Source organism: Apodemus sylvaticus, chromosome 11, assembly GCF_947179515.1.
Source record: "Apodemus sylvaticus chromosome 11, mApoSyl1.1, whole genome shotgun sequence".
NCBI lineage: Eukaryota > Metazoa > Chordata > Mammalia > Rodentia > Muridae > Apodemus > Apodemus sylvaticus.
Genome location: NC_067482.1, coordinates 77,231,388 through 77,253,957, shown reverse-complemented (window position 1 = coordinate 77,253,957; position 22,570 = coordinate 77,231,388). Strand labels below are relative to the sequence as shown.

The 22,570-nt window shown below is 46.6% G+C and overlaps 1 protein-coding gene across 2 annotated transcripts in view; it reads right to left on the bottom strand.

The window, feature by feature from the left end:
• Nucleotides 1-22,074, bottom strand: part of Letm1 (leucine zipper and EF-hand containing transmembrane protein 1) — a 40,770-nt gene extending 18,696 nt beyond the window's left edge. Inside the window, exons 1-4 of one of the 2 annotated variants that reach the window (XM_052198335.1) lie at nucleotides 21,832-22,074; nucleotides 18,057-18,117; nucleotides 8,704-9,154; nucleotides 249-392 (exon numbers count right to left, since the gene is read on the bottom strand). In XM_052198335.1, the coding sequence (XP_052054295.1) occupies nucleotides 249-392; nucleotides 8,704-9,154; nucleotides 18,057-18,117; nucleotides 21,832-21,910 (735 nt within the window). In that variant the 5' untranslated portion in view covers nucleotides 21,911-22,074. Of the gene's footprint in view, nucleotides 1-248; nucleotides 393-8,703; nucleotides 9,155-12,022; nucleotides 12,167-18,056; nucleotides 18,118-21,831 lie in introns of those variants that run through there. The other variant, XM_052198336.1, reaches the window with a different exon arrangement.
• Nucleotides 22,075-22,570: the final 496 nt, after the last annotated feature.

The window sequence follows — 22,570 nt, the reverse complement described above, 5'->3', positions numbered from 1 at the left end:
ACCTGTTTGAGACAGGGTTTCTTCTTTGCTGTTTGTGACTGGCTGGCACACTATCTTCTGGGAACTGTCCTGTTTCCACCTTACATTTTGCCACAGGAGCACCGAGGTTACCGGTGCACTACTCCACTTGGTTTAAACATGGCTGCAGAGATTTAAGTTCCTGTAAGTACTTTCTCTACCTGCTTTGCCATCTCCCTCATCCTTACACTAGACTCATTCAAGTGTACTCAAAGTCCCAGTGCCCTTACCTTGATAGACTGGGTCTCAAATGTGGACGGCAGCATGTTGGGGAAGAGCTTCACAACTACAGGCAGCAGGAATTCCATGAAGGGCACCACCACAAACACCAGGAAGGGCACTAGACGGAAGAGGTCCGCACAAATCCGGAGAAACTGCAAAGATGTGGGTCCGTGAGCAGCGACAGAGCAGTAGGGTATTTCTCCAGCCTCTGAGCTACAGGGTGAGGTGACTCGAGAGCTCTTGGCAGATACTTCAGAAACCCCTTTCTCTCTCAGACTCTAAACTGCATATCAATGGCCTTCAATAAAAAGGGATAGTGCTAACAGATGCACAGGGTGTATGTAGAAATAAACAAGATAGGCTCAATAGAGGACAATTTAGACAAGGTAACAATCTTGGAAAGATGTCTTGGATCACTCCTTGCAAGTAGGGGGCCTGTGAAGTTCTTCAAATGAGTTTGTAATTTTCCATGGTGGAGTCTATTATAGGCCATGGACTGGACAATTTCTAGATACTCTAACATCTTAGAGTACCCACTTGTTTTTTATGGTCCCATTATGGTTTTTTGTTTGTTTGTTTTGTTTTTTTTGAGACAGGGTTTCTCTATGTAGCCCTGGCTGTCCTGGAACTCACTCTGTAGACCAGGCTGACCTCGAACTCAGAAATTCACCTGCCTCTGTCTCCTCCCAGAGTGCTGGGATTACAGGTGTGCGACACCACCGCCTGGCTTCCATTATGTTTTAATGGTCTATGTATAATTTTTATTTTGATTTATTTATGTATATGAATGTTTTGCTTGTATGTATGTATGTACACCATGAGAGTGCCTGGTGCACAAAGAGGTCAAAAGAGGGTGTCTAAGTAGAGTTAAAGATGGTTGTGAGCTACCATCTGGGTGCTGAGATTGAGCCCAGGTCCTCTGCACGATCAACCACCGCTCTCAACCACTGAGATACCTCTCTAGTACCACAGCCTCAATCATCCTTAGCTCTAACTTTTTACTGGGTTTTCTGGCCCAAGTGCAAGTTTTCAAGTCTTTTTACTCAGTTTTTTGCTCCTGATCCTTATAAATCTGGTAAAAAAAAACTCCCAAGGAATAAACTATTCCACCGCCTGTTGTTTTTTTATTTTCTTGAAATTTCCACTGCTAAATTAGTCACCTTTAAATTCAAGCTCCCACAGTTTAAAGACATAGATGAAATTTAGACAAGTTCTTTGCCAGAATAGAACACGAGGGGCCTCTAGCCCAATTCTCAATCAAGTCCTGTTTCTGACGGAAAATTTATGTTGGTGGCGTGCATGTGCACTCGCGTGTGCGTCACGTGTGCACTGGCCCACAGGTGACATTAGGTGTCATTTGTCATTGCTCTCTGTATAATGTTTGAAGAGACTATCTCTGAACCTGGAGCTTGCTGTTTTGGCTATGCTAGCTAATCAGTGATCCCCAAGTCCTTCCTGTCTCCACAACCCCAGAGTTAGGTTTATAGATATGTACCACCAAGTCCAGCTTTAATGCAGGTTCCAGGACTATGAACTCTGCCTCATGCTTTATGGCAAATACTTTAGGCCCTGTCTAACTACCGTCTTTACTGGCCATATTTCTGTCAGAATTTTGGTCTTCTGAGCTCCCGATAGAATCACTCATCAAGCTCTGTCCAAATTCTTCCTCATACCAGTTTCAAAGGCTTAAGAACTGCAGGGTCAGGATTAATAGCACATGCCTCTGTTTCTGGCATCCACTTTCTGTATCAATACATTTTTTTATAACTGACTAAAACACCTGAGAAAACAATTTTTTTTTTGGGTGTTTTTGGATTTTGGTTTTTTCAAGATAGGGTTTCTCTGTATAGCCCTGGCTGTCCTGGAACTCACTCTGTAGACCAGGCTGGCCTCGAACTCAGAAATCCGCCTGCCTCTGCCTCCCAGAGTGCTGGGATTACAGGTGTGCGACACCACTGCCCGGCCTGAGAAAACAATTTAACAGAAGGAAGAATTTATCTTTGCTCATGGTCTCAGAGGTTTCCATCTATCGTGGTACACATGGATTGGCAGAGCAGGGAAGTTCACATTAAGGCAGCTAGGAGGCAACAACAAGGGACCAGAGTAAGTCAGAGCTACCAAGGACACACCTCCAGTGATCTATTTCATTTCCTCCACCTAGGGTTAGAGTACATTTGATCACAGCCCTGAAGATTTAATCATTTCTCAATGGCTTGATCTACCAGTTGCCTCTAAATATTTAAAGGAATGATTTGTTGGGCTGGGAATGTAACTTAATAGTAGAGTATTTGTGTATCACCTACAAGACCCTAGGCTTGACCCCTAACACCGCATTAAAAGGGAGAATTCCTTAAGAGTATAGATATGCTGGGCAATGGTGGCGCACGCCTTTAATCCCAGCACTTGGGAGGCAGGGGCAGGCAAATTTCTGAGTTCAAGGCCAGCCTGGTCTACAGAGTGAGTTCCAGGACATCCAGGACTACACAGAAAAACCCTGTCTCAAAAAACAAAACAAAACAAACAAAAAAGAATAAGCTGATGGGTTGGGATTGGGGCTGAAGGAATGGCTCAGTGACTAAATCCATTCAGTCCTCTTGCAGAATTCCCAACTTTGATTCCTACCGCCCACAGGTGAATCACAGCCATTGGCAGCTTCAGTTCCAGGGGAAGCAGCACCTTCTGACTTTTGTGAGCTCTTGCACACACGTGGTATATATAAAAACATACATTGTTTTATTTTTTCTCTGATTTATTTTTACTTTATTTATTTGTTTGTTTGAGACAGGGTTTCGAGAGTGGTGGCCTGTGCCACCACTGCCCAGCTTCTTTTTACTTTAATGTACATTGGTGTTTTGACTGCACACAGGTCTGTGTGAGGGTGTCACCCCTGAAACTGGAGTAACAGAGAGGTGTGAGCTGTCATGTGGTCCTGGAAATTAACCTGGGTCCTTTGGTAGAGCAGCCAGTGCTCTTAACTGCTGAACCATTTCTCCAGCCCCAAAATACATATATTTTAAAAATTAATTAAAAGAATAAAATTTCATAGAAACCCTGTCTTAACAAACAAACAAAGGGGGGAAAAGAAAGAATAAATCTGGGTTGGGGAGCCAGGCATAGTGACGGCATGGCATTTGGGAGGGACAAACAAGAGGATTCTGAATTCGAAACCAGCCTGGGTTACACAGTGATAACTTGTCACAAAAAAAAGTCAGCTGGGAGTTGGCCACTCTGGTCTACATCAAGTTCCAGGACAGCATTGGCTACATAGTAAAACAATGTCTAAGGGGGGGAAAAAGGTAAACAGGGCTATGGAGATGGCTCACTAATTATGAATACTTGCTGCTCTTGTAGAGGACACAGGTTCAATTCCCAGAATCCACAAGGCAACTTACGAATATGTATACCTCCAGTCTTATGAGATCTGATGCCCTCTTCTGGGCTCTGAGGATACCAGGCATGCACATCCACTCACACACATAAAATAAAAAAATAAATATTTTCTAGACACATACACACATATTTGATATTGTTAAAAAATACGATTCTAGTACATCAATGTAGAGATGGACTTCAATGCAAAAGCAAATCAAGACGCTAATTTTCTTTTTCTTTCTCTGTGTGTGCTAGGAAAGAGTCCAAGGCCATTTGTATATACGTTAAACATGTGCTTTACCACTGCCACACTCAGCCCACCAACTAGCCCATGCTAGTTGTTTACTGGCATGCAAAGTGCCAGTGGACCAGTGATCTAGAGCTGTAGGGGCTGAGAAACCAAAGCCATATACATACATATGCCCACACAATTGTGTGTCTGGATGGGACAATGCTCATGTGAGTGCCAGCTTCTAGAGAGGCCAGAAGTAGGTGTGGGGTGCCTAGAGTCACAGGTGGCTGTGAGACAGCTGCCTGATACAGGTGCTGGGACCTGAACTTAGGTTCTCTGAAAGAGCAACAAATCCTCTTCCCTGAGTTATTTCTCCAGCTCCAAAGCCTTACTTAGGCTCTTACCTTACTAGGGAGCAGGGCAGGGGTACCATCTAAATTTTCATACCCAGAAAAGTGGAGGCCTCATACTTTTGTAGGAGAGCTGGTGTGTCTTCAGCGCCCATGGGGTGGCCTGCCATGCCCATGAGAACTCAGTGACAGCGTTTCCCTACAGACACAGTAAATGCCCACATGTGCTATGGCATCAACCACTTCTAGTTTCTTTCTTTCTTCATTTGTTTGTTTGTTTCTGGTTTATTGCATCTCACTAAGTAGCCCTGGATGGCCTGGAACTCATTATGTAGACCAGGTTGGCCTTGAACTCACAGAGAGCCTCCTGTCCCTGCTTCCCAAGTACTGCAATTAAAGGTGTGTACCACACCTGGACTACCACTTCCAATCTATGCAGGTTCAGCAGGCATCTGCAAGTACCAACCAGGCTATCATAAATGTACAAGCAAGGGTCCACTGCCAACGAAGGGTCCCAGCCTGCCTACTGCAAAGGCATCAGCAGGTGATAGAGCAGGTTTCTGAGCAGCACAAAAGCACAGGGGATCTCACATGGGGCAGCTGGGCTGAGAAAGTCAGGTCAGGCCAAGGCTGGAGCACGTGCTCGGACTGCTGCTCAGAGGACCTCCTCTCCCATCCCCCCAGTATACATCTTACTTCTTTAAAAGGACTGCTGCTCCTGGGGTGCAGTCAGATAGCCCCTCTGCCTACACTGCAGGGCAAGAAGGGTAGGAAGTTGGACCTAGGTTCTATTTGAGAGCCTGGGTGGCTGCTGGGCACCTGGAGGAACACAGGTTCCCAGGGCTGCCACAGCCTGAGCCTGAGCACCTGCGAGTGTCCGTTATACTGAGTTGACGGCAGCAGAGGCTTCCCAGAGATGAACAAGAATGGGTGGGAGAGACCCAGCACTTGTTCTGGATGTGCATTCTGACCGAGACTGCACATAGAAGCCAGCAGAATCCCAGGCTGGGTGGACAGAGTTAGTGTAAGGACATAGGCTGTAGATGGGGTTTCTGTGTCCTACAAGGGGAGGCAATGCTACCTGAGCCAAAAGTCTTGTGATGTCCCACTCTAGGAGGTGTTAAGCATCACTTGCTTGAGTGGCATATATGTCTAAATAAGCCCCCTGAAGGGCCTGGCACTCAGGACACAGCTAGTGTTCCTCACAAAGCTGTGGCACCCACAGGGTACAAGGTAGGGTCCTGGACCAGGAAAAGATTATCAGTGGGAGAGTTAGAAAACTAAACCAAGCTGGAGCTCAGCAGAGTGGGAAGCTGAGCCAGCATGAAACATCAGGGGCGGAGGTGGGCGGGCCCAAGCACAGCACCTTCTTAAGAGTTCTCTGAAAATATGAAGTTATCTCGTTGGAGTGATGTGCACTGTGTAAAGATGTGTCTCTGTCCTTCCTTGCCTGCCTAAGGCACCTTCTGATTGGTAAAAATAAAAACTCTTCCTACAACAAAAAGCAGAGTAAGGTGGGACTTCCAGACAGAGGGAGGGATTCTGGGAAGGAGCCAGGTGTAGGAGATTCAGCCGGCCAGACATGTAGGAAGGAAGAAGCAGGCCAGGAAGGAAGGAGAGGTAGCTAACCAGCCATGTGGCAGAACGTAAATTAGTCTAATGGGGAGAACAATGCCTAGCTGTAAGGCCAAAAGCTTATAAACAGTCTCTGGGAACTGGGACATAAAGGCCCACAGCTACATTCTGAAGTAAAAGATTTACTTAAAAATAAAACTAAAGCCTACAAATTAAGTTACAGAAATCCCCAAGAGCTAGAAACAAAGAGGACAGACACAGATTCCCACCTAGGCCCCATCCTTACACAGCCCCACCGGTCTCAGAGCACCTAGAGAGAAAAGCACCTGTACGGAGAAAATGGCTTAGCACTTACATCACTCAGGGTTCCCATAGTTAAGATTCCTTTGAAAATAAAACTCGTAGTACAGAATCACCAGACAGGGCTGAGAATGTAGACAGGTGGTAGTGTGCTTTCCTGGCGAACGAGACTGGCCCCTAGAGGCTCAGATATTTGAATGCTTAGTTCCAGAGAGTAGCACTGCTTGTGACCAATTAGGAGGTGTGGCCTTGTTAGAGTATGTTTGGCCTTGAAGTTTCAAAAGCCAAAGGCCTAGTGTCTCTCCCTCCCTCCCTCTCTTCTTGCTGAGTGGATCTGGATATAGAGTCTGCGTGCTACCGTGCTCCCTGCACGATGATAATGGACCAAACCTCTGAAACTATAAGCCAGCCCCAACTCAATGTTTGCTTTTATAAGAGTCGCTGTGGTTGTGCTGTCTCTTCACAGCAATAGAACACCAACTCAGACACATGCATTCGCTCCACCTGGTGCTGGATAAACCAAGCCTGGCAGCATAGGCCTATAGTCACTTAGAAGCGGGAAGCAAGAGGACCAGAAGTTTAAGGTCAACATAAGCTACACAGTGAGCTTGAGGCCACCCTGAGCTATAGGAGACCCTGTCTAAAAAAAAAGAAAGAAAAAGAAAAGACAAACAAAAACCATATGAAATCACATACATACACACATGAAAATAAAAACACGCTTAGGGAAATGCAAATCAAAACAACCCTGAGATTTCACCTCACACCAGTCAGAATGGCTAAGGTCAAAAACTCAGGAGACAGCAGGTGTTGGCGCGGATGTGGAGAAAGAGGAACACTCCTCCACTGCTGGTGGGATTGCAAGATGGTACAACCACTTTGGAAATCAGTCTGGTGGTTCCTCAGAAAACTGGACATGTCACTTCCTGAGGACCCAGTTATACCACTACTGGGCATATATCCAGAGGATTCTTCAGCATGCAATAAGGACACATGCTCAACTATGTTCATAGCAGCCCTATTTGTAGTAGCCAGAAGCTGGAAAGAACCTAGGTGTCCTTCAACGGAGGAATGGATACAAAAAATGTGGTATATTTACACAATGGAGTACTATTCAGCCATTAGAAACAATGAATTCATGAAATTCTTAGACAAATGGATGGAGCTGGAGAACATCATACTAAGTGAGGTAACAGAGTCTCAAAAGATCAATCATGGTATGTACTCACTGATAAGTGGATATTAGCCTAGAAACTTTGAATACCCAGGACATAATCCACAAAAGAATGTCCAAAAAGAACGGAGGAGTGGCCCCTGGTTCTGGAAAGACTCAGTGCAAGAGTATAGGGGAATTCCAGAACAGGAAGTGGGAAGGGGTAGATGGAAGAACAGGGGGATGGAAGAGGGCTTATGGGACTTGCGGGGAGTGGGGACCCAGAAAAGGGGAAATCATTTGCAATGTAAATAAAAAAAACAAAAAAAAAACCCTGATGACAGAAATAGAAAACAAAACAAAAAAAAACAAAAACAAAAACAAAAACAAAAACAAAAAACAAAAAAAAACAACAACAACAAAAAGAAAATAAAACCACGCAAGTCACGCACCATGGACAAAGTCCATAACAACAAATGAACCCATCTCCCACAGGTGTCAGAAAACAAACATTCTCATTTCAGGAATGAAACATATTCAGAAATGTTAAAGACTCAAAAGGAAGAACTAAAAGCTAAAAAAAGGACAAAGGTCCTACCATGAAAAAACAAATAAACTGATGGTAACAAGCCAACACACACATGCACATGCACGCACGCACGCACACGCACACATACCAGCAGACCTGCTAGAAGTAAAATCAGATGCACAGAACAGCCCAGCTGTCGAGCTTGGAACACTACTTCAGCTGACAACAGAAGGAAAGCAATAGCAGCAGCCCCTAGAGACAGACAGACAGACAGACAGACAGACAGTAGGCGAATATGTCTGGTTTCTTTTTGAGAGGAGGTCTCACTGGGTTACCTGGGCTAGTTTGATATCATTGAGCTCTAGGCTCCTAAGAGGCCAGGACACAGGCATAGTCACCATGTACTTGGTTTAAGAGTCCCCTACCCCAACCTCTGCCTTTTTACGATTTATTTTTATTTTCTGTGTTTGATGTTTTATCTGCATGTACATAAGGGTACAACATGTGTGCCTGGTTTGCAAGGCCGGAAGGATTGCCTGAAACTGGTATTACAGAGTACAGTTGTAAGCCACTGTCTAAGTGCTAGGAACTGAAGCCAGGTCCTCTGAAAAAACAGCAAGTGCTTTTAATGATTGAGCCATATCTCTAGGCCCAGGAAGGGTCTTTTTATAGCTTAAGGACAGAAGGAATTACATACCAGGACCACAGAGCAAAGAAATAACTTTAAGAAACTTCCCCAGAGGGACACAGCGTCTCTGAAAACATACTAGAGGCAGAAAGAGACCCAAGGCTGCAGGAAACCAGCAAGGGAGGAAATAGTGTGTCAGCACTGACATTACAACTCACTTGTAACATGAGACAGGCTTGGGTTTCTATAAACTTTTACTGATGTTTCATCCAAAGGAGTAGAAAATAACTGCAGCAGAAAAAAAGGGTACGGCGTGTCCCATACCTGCCTGCGCTCCCGGCGGGTCAGCGTATGGCCATTGAGGATGCGCCACAGCATCCGGGCAGCGATCTTGGTGTCGATCCAGAGCAGGCGGAAGCCGTGGTAGTAGTGCTTCAGTTCATCCAGTACCTTCTGCCCAAGGGACTTCTTCACTGCCACCTGTGCTGGCGGGCTGTACACAGGGCCACCCTCTTCCAGCTTCTTATTCTTGTCCTTTAAGGACTTCAGGGACTTCTCTATCACAGAGTCCTCTCTGAGTGGGAGTGTTGAGTGCCAGCTGCGCACAGGAAGGTACTGAGGTCCCGTAACCACCAGCCTTGCTGAGGCAGGTGTCCATGTTGCCCTTGCTGCAGTGCCCCGGCACTCAGGCCTCTGAGTCCAACAGCTGAGGGGCTCACCTTTGAAGCAGAGGTACACAGGGTGGGCTGGAGTACAACAGCGAGACAGAACACTCCTTGAAAAGGAAAAAACATAAAAGCAGCAATGAGAAATTGCCACCTATCTGACCACTCAGCATCAAACATCAACCTACACTTCATAGTGGATCAAAGTATGTACCTATCTACTTCCTTGAAGGGAGCCTTTGCTCGGGAGAGCTTCCGGGTGAAGCTAGGACCTGAGCCTCATTGGCCTTACTCCTAAGTCCCCAAACACACATCAGTAGTGTGAACATGAACACACAGCAGAGCCTGACTAGACTCTAACCCGGCACTGGATGTAGGAATCATGATAGTCAGGACTTTGGGTTTGAGGATATGGTCAAGAGTCTGTACCGTTTGGATATTCTCTCTCAACAAGTAGCTCTTGTAGACAGAAGGCATTAGAATGGATGGGAAATCCCAGAAAGTCCCAGGGCCCTTACCTGGCTCGAGCATGACTCCCAACCTCTGTCCACTTCCCTCTTCGTTTTACTCTTTGAGGCACATACCTACCCAACACCTGCCCCAGAGGGATGAGAGGCACGTGTCATCAGGCCCTTACCTCTTCACCAGAAGGAAGGCTACATAATGGACCTAAAAAAGGTGAGGCCACGGCCAGAAGCTGTTAGCTAAGAGCCTTAGACTTCTCTGTCCACACTGGATCAGGCTCATAGAGTTACCTGGAACCCAAGTAGTGCCCACTCACAACATGACTATCAATAAGACCAGCTGCAGTGGGGACCATGCCCAATTAACCCGGAGCTGAGAGTTTATATACAACAAGATTGTTTCCAGAGCCCGTATAGAGCCAGGGTCAGTACTGAGCTTACCATATGACCATAAACAATTCTCCTTGACGTTTAAAATGTGTATTAGAAACCTCTCTCTTCCAGTGATTTACAATTCCATCTCTAGGTGGCCACAAACTCCAAATTCACTCTAGAGACCTGTTGTGGGTTCCCACAACCCCCTTTCTCTGCCTCTCGCACTTGGCTAGATTCCAGTGTGAGGACTGGAGCTCTGAAGTAGACTGTTTGGGCTCAAAAGCTGCAGCTCTGGGCTGTGAAATGGCTCAGTGAATAAATACGACTGCTGCCAAGCTTGATGATTTGAGTTAGACCCCTGGGACCCACAGGTAAGAGAAAACCAATTCCTGAAAGTAAACTGTCCTCTATTTCTAGCCTGGTGTCATGATATGCACCTCCTATACACAATAAACACCCTGGGCTACAGAGCAATTTAGTGAGTTAGTACTGATTTAGTAAAATTCATGTCTCAAGCAACAGCACCACACACACACACACACACACACACACAGACATACACTGCAGACACACCACACACACAGACATACACTGCAGACACACCACACACACAGACATACACACATCACAGATATACACAGACATCCCCCACACACAGACACATACACTACATACACACTGACACACACACACACACACACACACACACACCACGGTGGCCCACTTGCTGTAACTGCAATAACCTCTTAACTGACCTTCTGTGCTTCAGGAGCTTCCTCTGTAATCCATATTAAAATCCCCTCCCACAAAGGGAGCCCAAAGTGACGGCCCTATCAAAGCGATAGGAAGCAAGGTGTGACTTCCCAGAGCTACTCCCTCACAGGTGTGCTCAGAAGACCAGCAGTATCCATGGCCTCAGCTCACAGTGGACGGTGTCCAGTGAAATCTGGCACAGAGCACCACCAAGAATCCAAGCATGGGACTCACTGAGCTCCAAAGCTCCAGCTGGTGCCATCTTTGATTACGGCACTCCCCCAAACTCCAACTCTGTCCTCTGTCACAGATCATAAGCCCACATGGACCTTACAGCGAGCAGAGAAGAGTGGTGCAGACATGTCTGTGGACTAGTGAAGACAACAAGTCTGTGAGTGTATAAGCCAGCTTCTTAATCTATTTCCTGTAAAGTGTTGTCAATCTCTTTCCAAGCCCCACCCAGCTCCACAGCACCACACCTCTGGACTTCTTTGGTTCTGCAATCTTGGGACTGTGAAGAGGCCCTGAATCAACTCTGTCCTGAAGCACAGTGTTGCATCACTCAGGGTGAGGCCCCATGGAACAAGAGAGTCCAAGCAGATCCAACGTACCACACAGCTACTTACCCACAGAGAGATGCAGGCCCTATTTCCTACCTTACCTTGGCCACACCCCCAAATATAGGGAAAGACAGCTGTGCACATGGGACAAGTGCATCATCAGGCTTAAATATCAATTTCCCATCCTCAGTGAGGAAAAGTGTGGCGTCTACAGAACGCTTATGTCTGCAGGTGTAAGGGCCAAGCCAAGGCAAAGACACATAGACGAAGATGAAGCAGGCAGCACAGCATTCTGGGCAAGGGCTGGGTCAAGATCTTGTTCTTCTTAAACTCAGAGAGTCTGTTGTTGTTGGGGGAGGGTGGGGACAATTTGCAGGAGTCCATCCTTCTATCGCAGGGATCACAGGTGTCAAACTAAGGTCAACAGGCTTGGGATCACTGCACTGCTGAGCTATCATCACTGCCGCCTCTGGTAGGCTCCTAACTATAGTGACTAACACATAATGTTTTGCCATTTCAAATACGGGCAAATCACATGACAGGGTTTTTGTTTGCCTGGCAGTCCTAAGAATGGAACCCAGGGCCTCCCACATACTAGGGCAAGTGCTGAACACTAAGCTCCGCCCCAGGCCAAATTATATAATAATATTCTTAAATTTCCTACTGATGCGGAACTAATGTCAGTGCTACTGATGTTCAACTAGCACGCACAGGGGCCAGACTAAAGGCCAGCTTCCACCGTCCTGCTCCAACTGCCTCTGGTTTCTGCCTTTCTCTTTTGAAAGTCACCTGCCAAATGGAGTGAAACAGCACCAACCAAACGTACCTGGAGCTGGCAAGATGGCATAGTGGGGAGGGGTGCTTGTCATCAAGTCTCATGACCTTAGTTCAATCCCTCAGAGGTCCACACGGTAGGAGAGAGAAATGACTTCTACAGTTTGTCCTTGATCTCCACATATGCACCATAGCATAGTTTCACCCATATACATGTCTCTGCCCCCATAAATAAATAAATAAATAAATAAATAAATAAATAAATAAATGGAGGGATTAATTAATTAATTAATGCTAAGAAAAGAGAGAGACACACACTTGTCAGGGTGGTTGGCTGCTAACACATAGCACCTATCCACCTACATTACAAGGCTGGGTATTTTAGCAAGGGTGATTGTTTACATAAGGGCCCTGAGCCTATGTATTGCCTATCCTGAATTTCCAGCCTTCCTGTCAGGATCAGGAAGACTAAGGAGTACTTACAAAGGAGGAGTGTGTATGATCCTTACACTATCAGCTACATATTCTCAGCTACCTGGCAGGCAAGATTAGGAATGGGGCACACGAACTGACATAAATACACACACACACACACACACACACATACACACATCAGTGTTTCTAACTGTCACCAACACTGTACAAATGTTAAGAGGTATGCCCATAGGCCATTCCCATGAGAACAACTCCCTTGAGCCACGCCAGCGCCTCCAAGCACAGGTTACCCCTAGAAAGGCACAAAGCAAGCTAGTAGCCAAAGGAGAGGCCTAGTTAGAAAGAACACCAATCAGGATAAGTCACTCTGTTTTTCAGGAAAGTGATGTTAAGGAATCAAGTCATCTGCAGCAAAAAGAAGAACAACAGAGTAATAACTTTAACATAAAATCTCCAAAAATCGAGAAATGATTCCAGAAGTGCAGACAAGTCTACACTTGATACCACATCAGACTACACTTGCTTCCTGGCTGAGGAACTAGATGACACAGAACAAGAAAACCAACCAACCAAACAGTAAAGTACCTGGTTCCAGCTCATGACATGAGACTCTGAGCTTAGCTATCATCCTATGCTGGGCTTATGCTCTACAGGGACACCCATGAGTGTGGTATAATTTCCCAGAGCAAATTTTGCCACTGTGAGCACTAAATGGGGTGTAGACTGGTTGGCTCAGCAGACAGAGGCACTTGCTAAGCAGCCTGATGACCTAATTCACCCCTGAGAACTGCATGGTAGAAGGAAAGGTCCATCACACCAAGTTGTCTTCTGACCTCCACAACTGTATTATAATGTGTGTGTGCGCGCGCACATACACACACACACACACACACACACACACACACACAGGAAGCTAACAAGAAGGCTCAAGGTAAAGGTGATTGCTACTAAACCTGGAGACCAGAGTTCAATCCCTGGGACCCATTAGGTGGAAGAAAAGAACCAACTCCTCAAAGTTGACTGGTAATACCATGATGGCGCATGCACACTCACAGATACGCTTTAAGTACATAAATATAAACACAGATATAGCCAGCCAGCCAGCATGGTGGTATACTCCTTTAATTGTAGCACACAGGAGACAGAGGAGGTTGAATCTCTAAATTTGAGGCCAGTGTGGTTTACATAGTGAGTTCTAAGACAGCCAGGGCTACAAAGAGGAGACCTGTCTCAAAAACAAAACAAAAACCCCAAACACAATACAAAACACAAAACAAAAAACCCCAAAACACAATAAACTGATACCAATGTGTACCCTCCCATTACAAATTACCTTCAAGACTCAAGATTTCTTTCTTTTTACAAAACAACAAAACAAAACATTTCTGAGGGCTCTGTGAATTAAACTCAGGAATCTTTTTAGGGTTTATTTGTGTGCAGTATTTCGCTTACATGTTTATGTGTCGTGTGTATGATAGGTGGCCACAGAAGACAAGGGAGGGCACTGGAGTCTATGAAATGGAGTTTCAGAAGGTTACGTGGGAATGGAGCCCAGGTTCTCTGCAAGAACAGCAATATTCTTAACCAATGGGCCCTCTCTGTAACTCCAAGATTCAAGAATTCCTACATGGGTTGGAGAGCGGCTCAGTTGGTAGAATGCTTGGTGTGTAAGCATGAGATGCAAGCTGGGCTTGGATCAGCAGTGTGCGCCTGTGGTTCCAGGACAAGGGAAAGGGACACAGGCAGACCACTGGTGTTCACTGGCCAGCCAGCCTAGCAAATCAGTAAACTCCATTCACCGAGATCTCTGCTTCAAACAATAAGGTGGAGCCTGATCAAGGCAGATAGTCCATGTTACCCTGTGGCTTCCGCATGCACATACTAGCACACACATACAAGCACTCACTCACAAGTATATGCATACCATATGCACACACACAAAGACTTCTCACACCGCGCAGCTAAAATGAAAGATTTTACTGCTCATCCGTAAGTGCTGATTCAAAATGTGTAAGTTGCTCAACAGAACTTCATAGTTATTACTGTTAGCTTTTAAAGCAAATGTCCAAAAGAGTGAGAAAAAAGTTAAGGCTGGGCATGGTGGCACACATATATAATCCTGGGCTTGGAGGCAGAGCTCAGTTTGGGATTAGCCAGGATCACACAGTGACACTGTCTCACACCGACAAGGCCAGGGATGGAGAACACCTGCCTGGCAGTACAAGGACCTAGTTTTGATTTCCAGCACTGAAAAGAATGTATTAAATTAATAAAGTACAGTTCTTTACATTCTTTTTTTTTTGTTTTTTTTGGTTTTTTTTTTGTTTTTTCGAGACAGGGTTTCTCTGTGTAGCCCTGGCTGTCCTGGAACTCACTCTGTAGACCAGACTGGCCTTGAACTCAGAAATCCACCTGCCACTGCCTCCCAGGGTGCTGGAATTTATAGGCATGCGCCACCACCGCCCGGCAGTTCTTTACATTCTAATATGAATTAAAAATCTTGAATGCCAGAGAGGTACTTGACAAATCCAACATATATTCTTACGAATGAGCAGCTAGGTAGACAGACCAAGATGAAACCCCAAAGCTAACGCTGTGCCAGCCGAAGCTGGTCTGAGGCAGAGCTTCCTGCTGAGGCGGGCCCTGAAATTACAGAGACACAGGCACTGGGACTGGGACGGCTGATGCCAACAAGAGTGCAGCCCTACCCTGAGCCTGTGCTTCCAAGCGAGCTGAGCAGGAGGGAGTCGCAGTGAGGTGGCCAAACTCACTATTATCAGACTGGCAGAAGCAAGAGCTTGGCCACATGGCGGAGAGGAGAGTGAGGGCAGAGCATACCTGGGAACTGCCTTAGAGGCCATGGCCGGGACCTAACAAACGCTGCCACTTTTTCTAAAATGGAAAAGTCTTTTGGGGAGGGTAGTGGGGGGAGACAGGGTCTGACTAATAGCTCTGGCAGGCCTAGAACTCATAGAGATCTGCCTGCAGAATTCTGCTGGAACTAAAGGCATGTGCTACCATGCCTGGCTACCCTCTCTACCCTAACCAAAAATCTTGGAAATGAGGTAGCAGGATCAAGTGTTAAGGGCCAGCCTTAGGTATAGGAGATTTTGTTTAAAATCAAATAAAACAACAGCAAAACAAAACAAAAAGTTGTTCATCTTGGGGCTGAGGATGTACCTGTAGGTAGTGCTCATCTAGGAAGCCCGTGCTTTAGGTTCTATTTCCAACGCCACAAACAAAACAAAAAGCTGTCAATCTCCCGTGGTCGGGTAGGTTTGGTGGCATTTCCCAAAGACTCTATTAGACTAGAAGGACTAAGGAGTTCATCTAGGACACTAAATCCTCAGAGAATTAAGGGTGGGGAACTGGTTCCCAGTGTGCTGACTAGATAACTTAGGAAAGAAACTGGCAGATGGTGCATTTCAGTGCAAGCCGTACAAACTGCCAGCAGCAAAGGTTAATACTAGGCCAGTTCAGTCATAAATCATAGGACCTGTAACCCACACCTTTGTGAACTTATGCAGGGAAACTGAGTCCACAGAACATTGCACTAATCTTCATTTGGTGTTGGCACTTTGTAAAACTAGAGACTCTGAAAAACAAAACAAAACAAAACCAATCAACCAGACAACATAGACAACAAGAAAAATCCACCAAAAACAAAACCTAGAGACTCAATACCAAATCCTATTCAACTTGTCCTGAACCCCAAAGCAGCCTCACCAGCTCACCGGCACACCAGCTCACCGGCACACCAGCTCACCAGCACACCAGCTCACCGGCACACCAGCTCACCGGCACACCAACTCACCAGCACACCAGCTCACTGGCACACCAGGAAGAGCCAAAGAAGCTAAGCCAGGTGTGGTGGTGCATACCTTTAACCCCAGCATTCAGGAGGCAGAAGCTATGGCAAAGGTAGGCGGATCTCTGAGTTCAAGGCCAACCTGGTTTATGTAGTGAGTTCCCAGACAGCCAAGACTGTTACTTAAAGAAACCCTGCCTGAAAAAACAAACAGACAAACAAACAAACAAAAGAGACTTAAAGAAGCTCTGTACACAGACATTAATGCCATTACTTGCATAAAGAAGATTCCATGACAGCAGTCTTGAGACTATCCAAAGAGAAATCTAATGAACATCACAGCCAACAGGCCCACAGTGGGAGCCACACAAGGATTCTAAGTCAGCTGTGTGGGGATCTGACCATGATGTGTGTGCAGTAGCCATGCAGCCACAGAAATGTTACCTTGTCCAAGAACCCTGCAGGCCTTCTTGTTCACCCCAGCTTTTAACAAAAGGCATCACACCAAATGTGCTTTCACAGCTGACTTGTCTTTAATTTTTTAAAGATTTATTTATTTAATGTACGTGAATACACTGTAGCTGTCTTAAGACATACTAGAAGAGAGCATCGGATTCCATTACAAATGGTTGTGAACCACACTATATGGTTGCTGGGAATTGAACTCAGAAACTCTGGAAGAGTACTCAGTGCTCTTAACTATTGAGCCATTTCTCCAGCCCTCTGACTTGTCTTTACTTTAGGGAATTAAATCTGTATCAAAAAGAAGCACTGCTTACGGTGCAAAGCCAAGTAATTACTTAACAGTTTTAAGTGAACACAAAACCTCCAGAGACCAAAACCCGGAGAGACAGGAACAAGTGCACAAAAGTAGCACTGGTTTCCTGCTCTCTAGAGAAAGGGACAGGGATATGGAAGCAAGAGGAAATGAACATTCTTCAGCAGTCTGAGCTGATGGCAGAGGGTATCTCCTGACCCTACCCTTTTGGTTAAGACTGAGGTAGAGACTCGGGGTGCAGGACACAGTGCAAGAAGCACAGCCACTATGGTGGAAGTCCAAGACTATATACAACATGGAATGTGGGTGCCATTTTCTACAAGAAGCTACCTGATACTGGCCTTGCAATGCAACCAAACTTCATTTGAGATGCTATCACCATCTCATAGGCACTGTCATCCTGTGGGCTAAATACACCATATGCCAGTCTGAGGGGAGGCTGTGTGGATCCCTGAGGCAAGCAGGTACCCTTGAAAGAGCATAGTATCCAAGGAAAGATCTGCCTGGTCATGGACAGTTTCCCAACAGTCCCAATGCTGCCACAAACAGATGAAAAGAATCAGGCAAGAGTCTATGGAAAGCCAATAAAGACAGAGATAGGTGCGTGAGCATGGAAGATTAGCCATTCTGAATAGACAAAACTATAGTGATAATGACTACACCAAACCCAGCTCCATACATGAAAATGTCAGGCAAGGCATGTCAGAGTGCATGTGTAATCCAGTGACTGGAAGGCTAGGCAGGAGGATAGTCAAGGATTCAAGGCCAGGCCAATGTACAGACACTATATATGGAAACTCTGTTTCACAATACAAAACAAAATAAAACCAAATAAGACAAAAACAACAACCAAGAGTATAGCAAATGCCAGTTACTGCTACTGGTGTGATGAGTACTAACTCTCTTAAAATTGGCCAACATCATATGATTATAACCATCAAAATAAACAGATGGGGATTTAAAAGAAACCAAACCAGGAAATAGGGAGAAGAAGCTGCGGTTCCCTGACAAAAACGTCCAGCAGACATGGACAGCGGCGACGTCTTCAGTCCTGGGCTTACTTACTCATGGCTCGTCAGCCCCACGGTCCTCGTACAACTGAGACAAGCTCGATCCCTCAGACTACCTACGACAGAAACAAAGAAAAGGTAAGCAAACAGGTGTCACACAGGCTTCTCTGAAGATCTGAATGGAATCCCAACTGGGAAATTTCTGGGAGACTGTTGTGAATGAGGCTTCTGAGCGCGGTGGAACACAGCATCTAACCTCCCCATTTTGTAAAATGGGTCTTAGGCTAAGCCCCAGGGAGAATCACTGAAGGCATGTGGGCTGCTCCCAGTGTGGGGCCCTATCCAATCAGCTATAATTGTTGGTAGGCAGGGGGAAGGGTACGCTGACTCCTAACAAACAGTCCTACAGATCAAAACTCAATTCCAAGGGATAAGGGCTGAGAACTAACAAATGCTAAGAAGCCTCTACAGGGCAAGCAAGATGGCTCAGTGGATTAAAAACACAAAGAGTTCATGCTCAGGGCCCACCTGACCTCTATAAGCATGCCATGGATGTCCAGGCAAACACACACACACACACACACACACACACACACACACACACACACATACACACACACAATATAAAATTAAAGCAAAAACTTTAAGAGAGGCCATGTCTGGAAAACACTAGGGATAAAATACACTTTCAATGCTTTCCCTAATCCACTCTAATTCTCACATGATGTTGAAGAGTTTATTCACAACACTTGCTATGTGAGACAGGTAGGAAGTGAGAGCAGGAAGCTGGGAACCAGAGGTACCATTCTCAAAGGGGTCACATGGCCTATGCAGATTTCAGGCAATAGCAGGGGCCAACAAGGCAGTAGGTGACACCCTGCCCCAACCCTCCAAGCAACGGGAGTAGCATAAAGGCATTCATTTACCAGTTTATGTCAGGGGGAGAACTCTTCTGGCGCTATGGGGAAAAGGTCACATTTAGGGTCTGGTAGCACTGGGAAAACTGGTTGTTCCTTCACCACCATTAACAATTGATACTGGCTACATGTTGTTTTTATGATTTTTTAAAATACAAAAATCATCTGTTTTGAAATGTTATTTTGCATTTATTTATTGTATATACACTCATTCAGAGGTCAGAGGGCAATTCTCAAGATTTGGTTCTCTCTAAATCTTCTGCCGCCATATAGGTCCTAGGATTTTCAGGTCAGGAAACAAGAACCTGAGCCTCTAGCAGGCCCTCAGCTACATTCTTACAAGCGTAAGCATCAAGTGTTAAACATTTTAAGGACACAAACCTTTCCAGATTCTTCTTAATCCAAAGAGGGCCAGAATTTCCTTTCTGCCCCTTCCAATCCTACTTTTATAGGATTTGGCTCAGAAACATCCCCATAGCACATAGAAGACACCCTGGGAAAATCTTATTCTGATATTTCTGTCCTAACAGCTCCCTTCCTGGGTTCTCCCCCGGTCCCCCAAAAAAGTCTGAAGGCTGCTCCTGCTCCACAGTTGACGCCATCTTGGGTGATAGGCTCACAGGCCTATGTTCCATGTTAGCTGCTCAGCCTGCCTGCACATCTGCTCTCTGTAAACTTGGAGTGTGGGCTGAAGAGACAGCTCAGCAGCTAAAAGTACTTGTTGCTCCTGCAGAGGACTTGGGTCCAGTTCCCAATACTCATACTGGCTAGTTCATAATTACCTGCACTCCAATTCTTCTGACCTCCATGGGCACCTGCACACATAGGGTACACATTCCCACATAAACACACAAGAATGCCTACATTTTAAAGATCTAGAATAAAATAATAAAATGGAAGGGTTAAAATACTCTTGGTTTTGATAATTTGCTAGAACAACTCACAGGACCCAGCAAAGTCACAGTTTATCACAAAGGACACAAGCAAGAAGCCAGAGGAGACATGGACATGACCAGGAGAGTTCTGAACGATCTAGGTTTTTTTTGCAATATTCTTTCCTCTGCCCCCTCTATCCTCCCCACCTCCCTGGAGGCGTCTATCTGGGCCCCACTTCTCTTCTCAGGTGAGGTAGAAAGGGCTCCTTAGGAGCAACAAACCCATTGATGTCTATCACTCCAAAAGCTTTAGGAGTGTCAGACCCAGGGATAAAGACTAAACATTGTTCCCTGATTTACCTGGCCTCCAGAAGACCTTTACTTCTTCCCAGGCAAGGTTCTCCTTGACATTCATGCAAAGCCTCCAGGTCTGTCTGGTACACCTTGCAGCTGTCAAGAGCTGCAGGAACTTGTCTCGCTCCAAGCCAGTCCTCTTTTGTCTTCCTGAGCCTTGACTAGTCCTCACAGGTTTACAAAATGGCACTGTGACCTCTGGACTGAATGTTCTCCTCCACACTCCAGGATCATTCAGTCCCACATCTACATACCAAGTCTCTTTCTTTCACAGAGAACAGCACAGAAAAGGGAAGGAAAGGATCTTCACAGTGGATACCTGACAGGCACTCTTCCGCTGGGAAACCGGGTCGACTCACCATCAACAATCTACCTGTGAAACCTTGGCCACAGGTGATGAGTAAAGCACTTAAAAGCTCTCCAGAACTCATCAGCAGAGCACCAAAAGAAAAATCCTACAACACACCTAACCTAAGCACGCCTCAAAACATCAAGGTCATGGAAAACAAACAAAATCTGAGAAATGGTTACAACTTGAAGAGCCAAAAGGACTAATGAAATGTGGTGTTATAAAGAATATAATGAGAAAATCAGAATAAAGTTTGTCATACAAAAGTGAAGAATAAGGTAAGTACTCAAGAATAAGGAACATTCTGATACAATGATGGCTTCAATTTATCCACTAAGACTAAAAAGTGAGAGTACCGAGAGTACAGGGAGTCGCTACCCAGTACTACACTTGGTTCCACTCCAACCAGCTGACAGGAGTCGAACCACTGTCAGGGAAGCAGTATTTTTGTTTAAAGGGAATTGAGTTAACTACAGAAAACATTCTTGTGCTCCTGGAATAACACACACACACACACACACAATCAGCTCATTTTAAAGCCATACACATGCCACAGAAATAAGAAAGGGCAGAAGTACTTTATGGTATCCTGAACAAGTCAACAGGTAGACAGCGCTTACGGCAGAGACAGCTTGAAAATCCACACCAAACCCTGGGATACTTTGCTCTCTCCACACATCATAACTAGTTTTGCTGTCTGTTTTTAAACAGGGTCTTGTGCCCTGCCTGGCCTGAAATTCTAAATGGTCTGAAATTCAGAATTTCTCATGCCTGTACGTCGGGGTGCTGGGCTTAGAGGCGTGTGCCACCATGCCTGGCTCCACACCACACCCAACTCTCCAATACTGTTAAGGTGACAAGAAATGTACATCTGCCAGGAAACCATAAGGTCTTGGGTCCCACTCTCACAGGCTAAGTTTCATCCTTACGGTAACTTAAAAACAGGACACATACAAGTTTCCTTGGGAAGCACGGTCATCGGCCACCCCACCCCAGGGAGCGGCCCACTATGCTGGCATCAACCACAACCCAATCTCCTTGTGCCAGAGTTCTGGCTTCCCAGCCTGAACTGGCCAAAGGGCACAGCAGGGCTCGGTTCATCATCGAGGGGAGCGCCAAGGAAGCCACGGCCCTAAGGAACTTTCTCAGCGCCTCTGTCGGTAGCAGTGACCTGCGGCGACCAGGGCAACTAAGGTCACAGCGAAGCTGCGCAGCCCAGGCGGCACAGAGCCGCCGGGTGCTTGTCATGGCCGCGAGGCCTCGGGGCACTGGAGGTGGGGTCCCACGCCGGCGCCTGGTCGCCCACAACAGGTCGGGTGCGCAGCTCCCGCTTACCCCGCGGGGAGGCGGCTCCGGGTGGCGCGAGGCGGGCAGGCCCCCGGCCGCGGCAGCTCCTGAGCAAGATGGACGCCATGCGCCCGCCGCGGCGCCGTCCTATGGCAGCCTCCGCTTCCTCGGCGGATCTTCGCCGTCCGGGCGCCTGGGCCCAGCCCGTGCGGACGATTGACCGCAGAGGTTGGCTCCGGCAGCAGGCGCTCAGCTCAAGGACCCGGCATCCGCAGCGGCCATGTCCCGGCACAGACGTCCGGAGGCGCAGGGCGGGACAGGCCGGGCCGGCACCGCTCCCATTGGCCCTGCGGCACCCGCCCTGGCCAGGTGAGGGGCGAGCCCGCGCAACGGACTACCAGTCCCAGCGTGCATCCGGGAGGCTTTCCTCTGCCGACTACAAGTCCCAGCGTGCGCCGAGTCTCTCATAGAGAGAAAGACAGCTTGGGTTTGCCTGAAGAGCTCAGATCTGCCTGGAGTTCCTCTTGCTTCTTAGCAGTGCCTAACCTCTGATTTGGGGCTGCGGGCGCAGAGACTGCGAAAGAACTGGCATCTATCTTTCTTGCTACTAAACCCTATACTACGCGTAGCAGATGGCTCATGAGACTTTAAGGAAGGGTGGGTAGGGAACATAACTCCACGAGGCTTAGTTGGTCCCAGGTCCATAGTTCGCGTCTGGGCGAGCAACCTTATTTAGCGGGCTGCACTCCTGGCAGGTCCCCTCAGTAGTAGCTCACAGACACCCTTG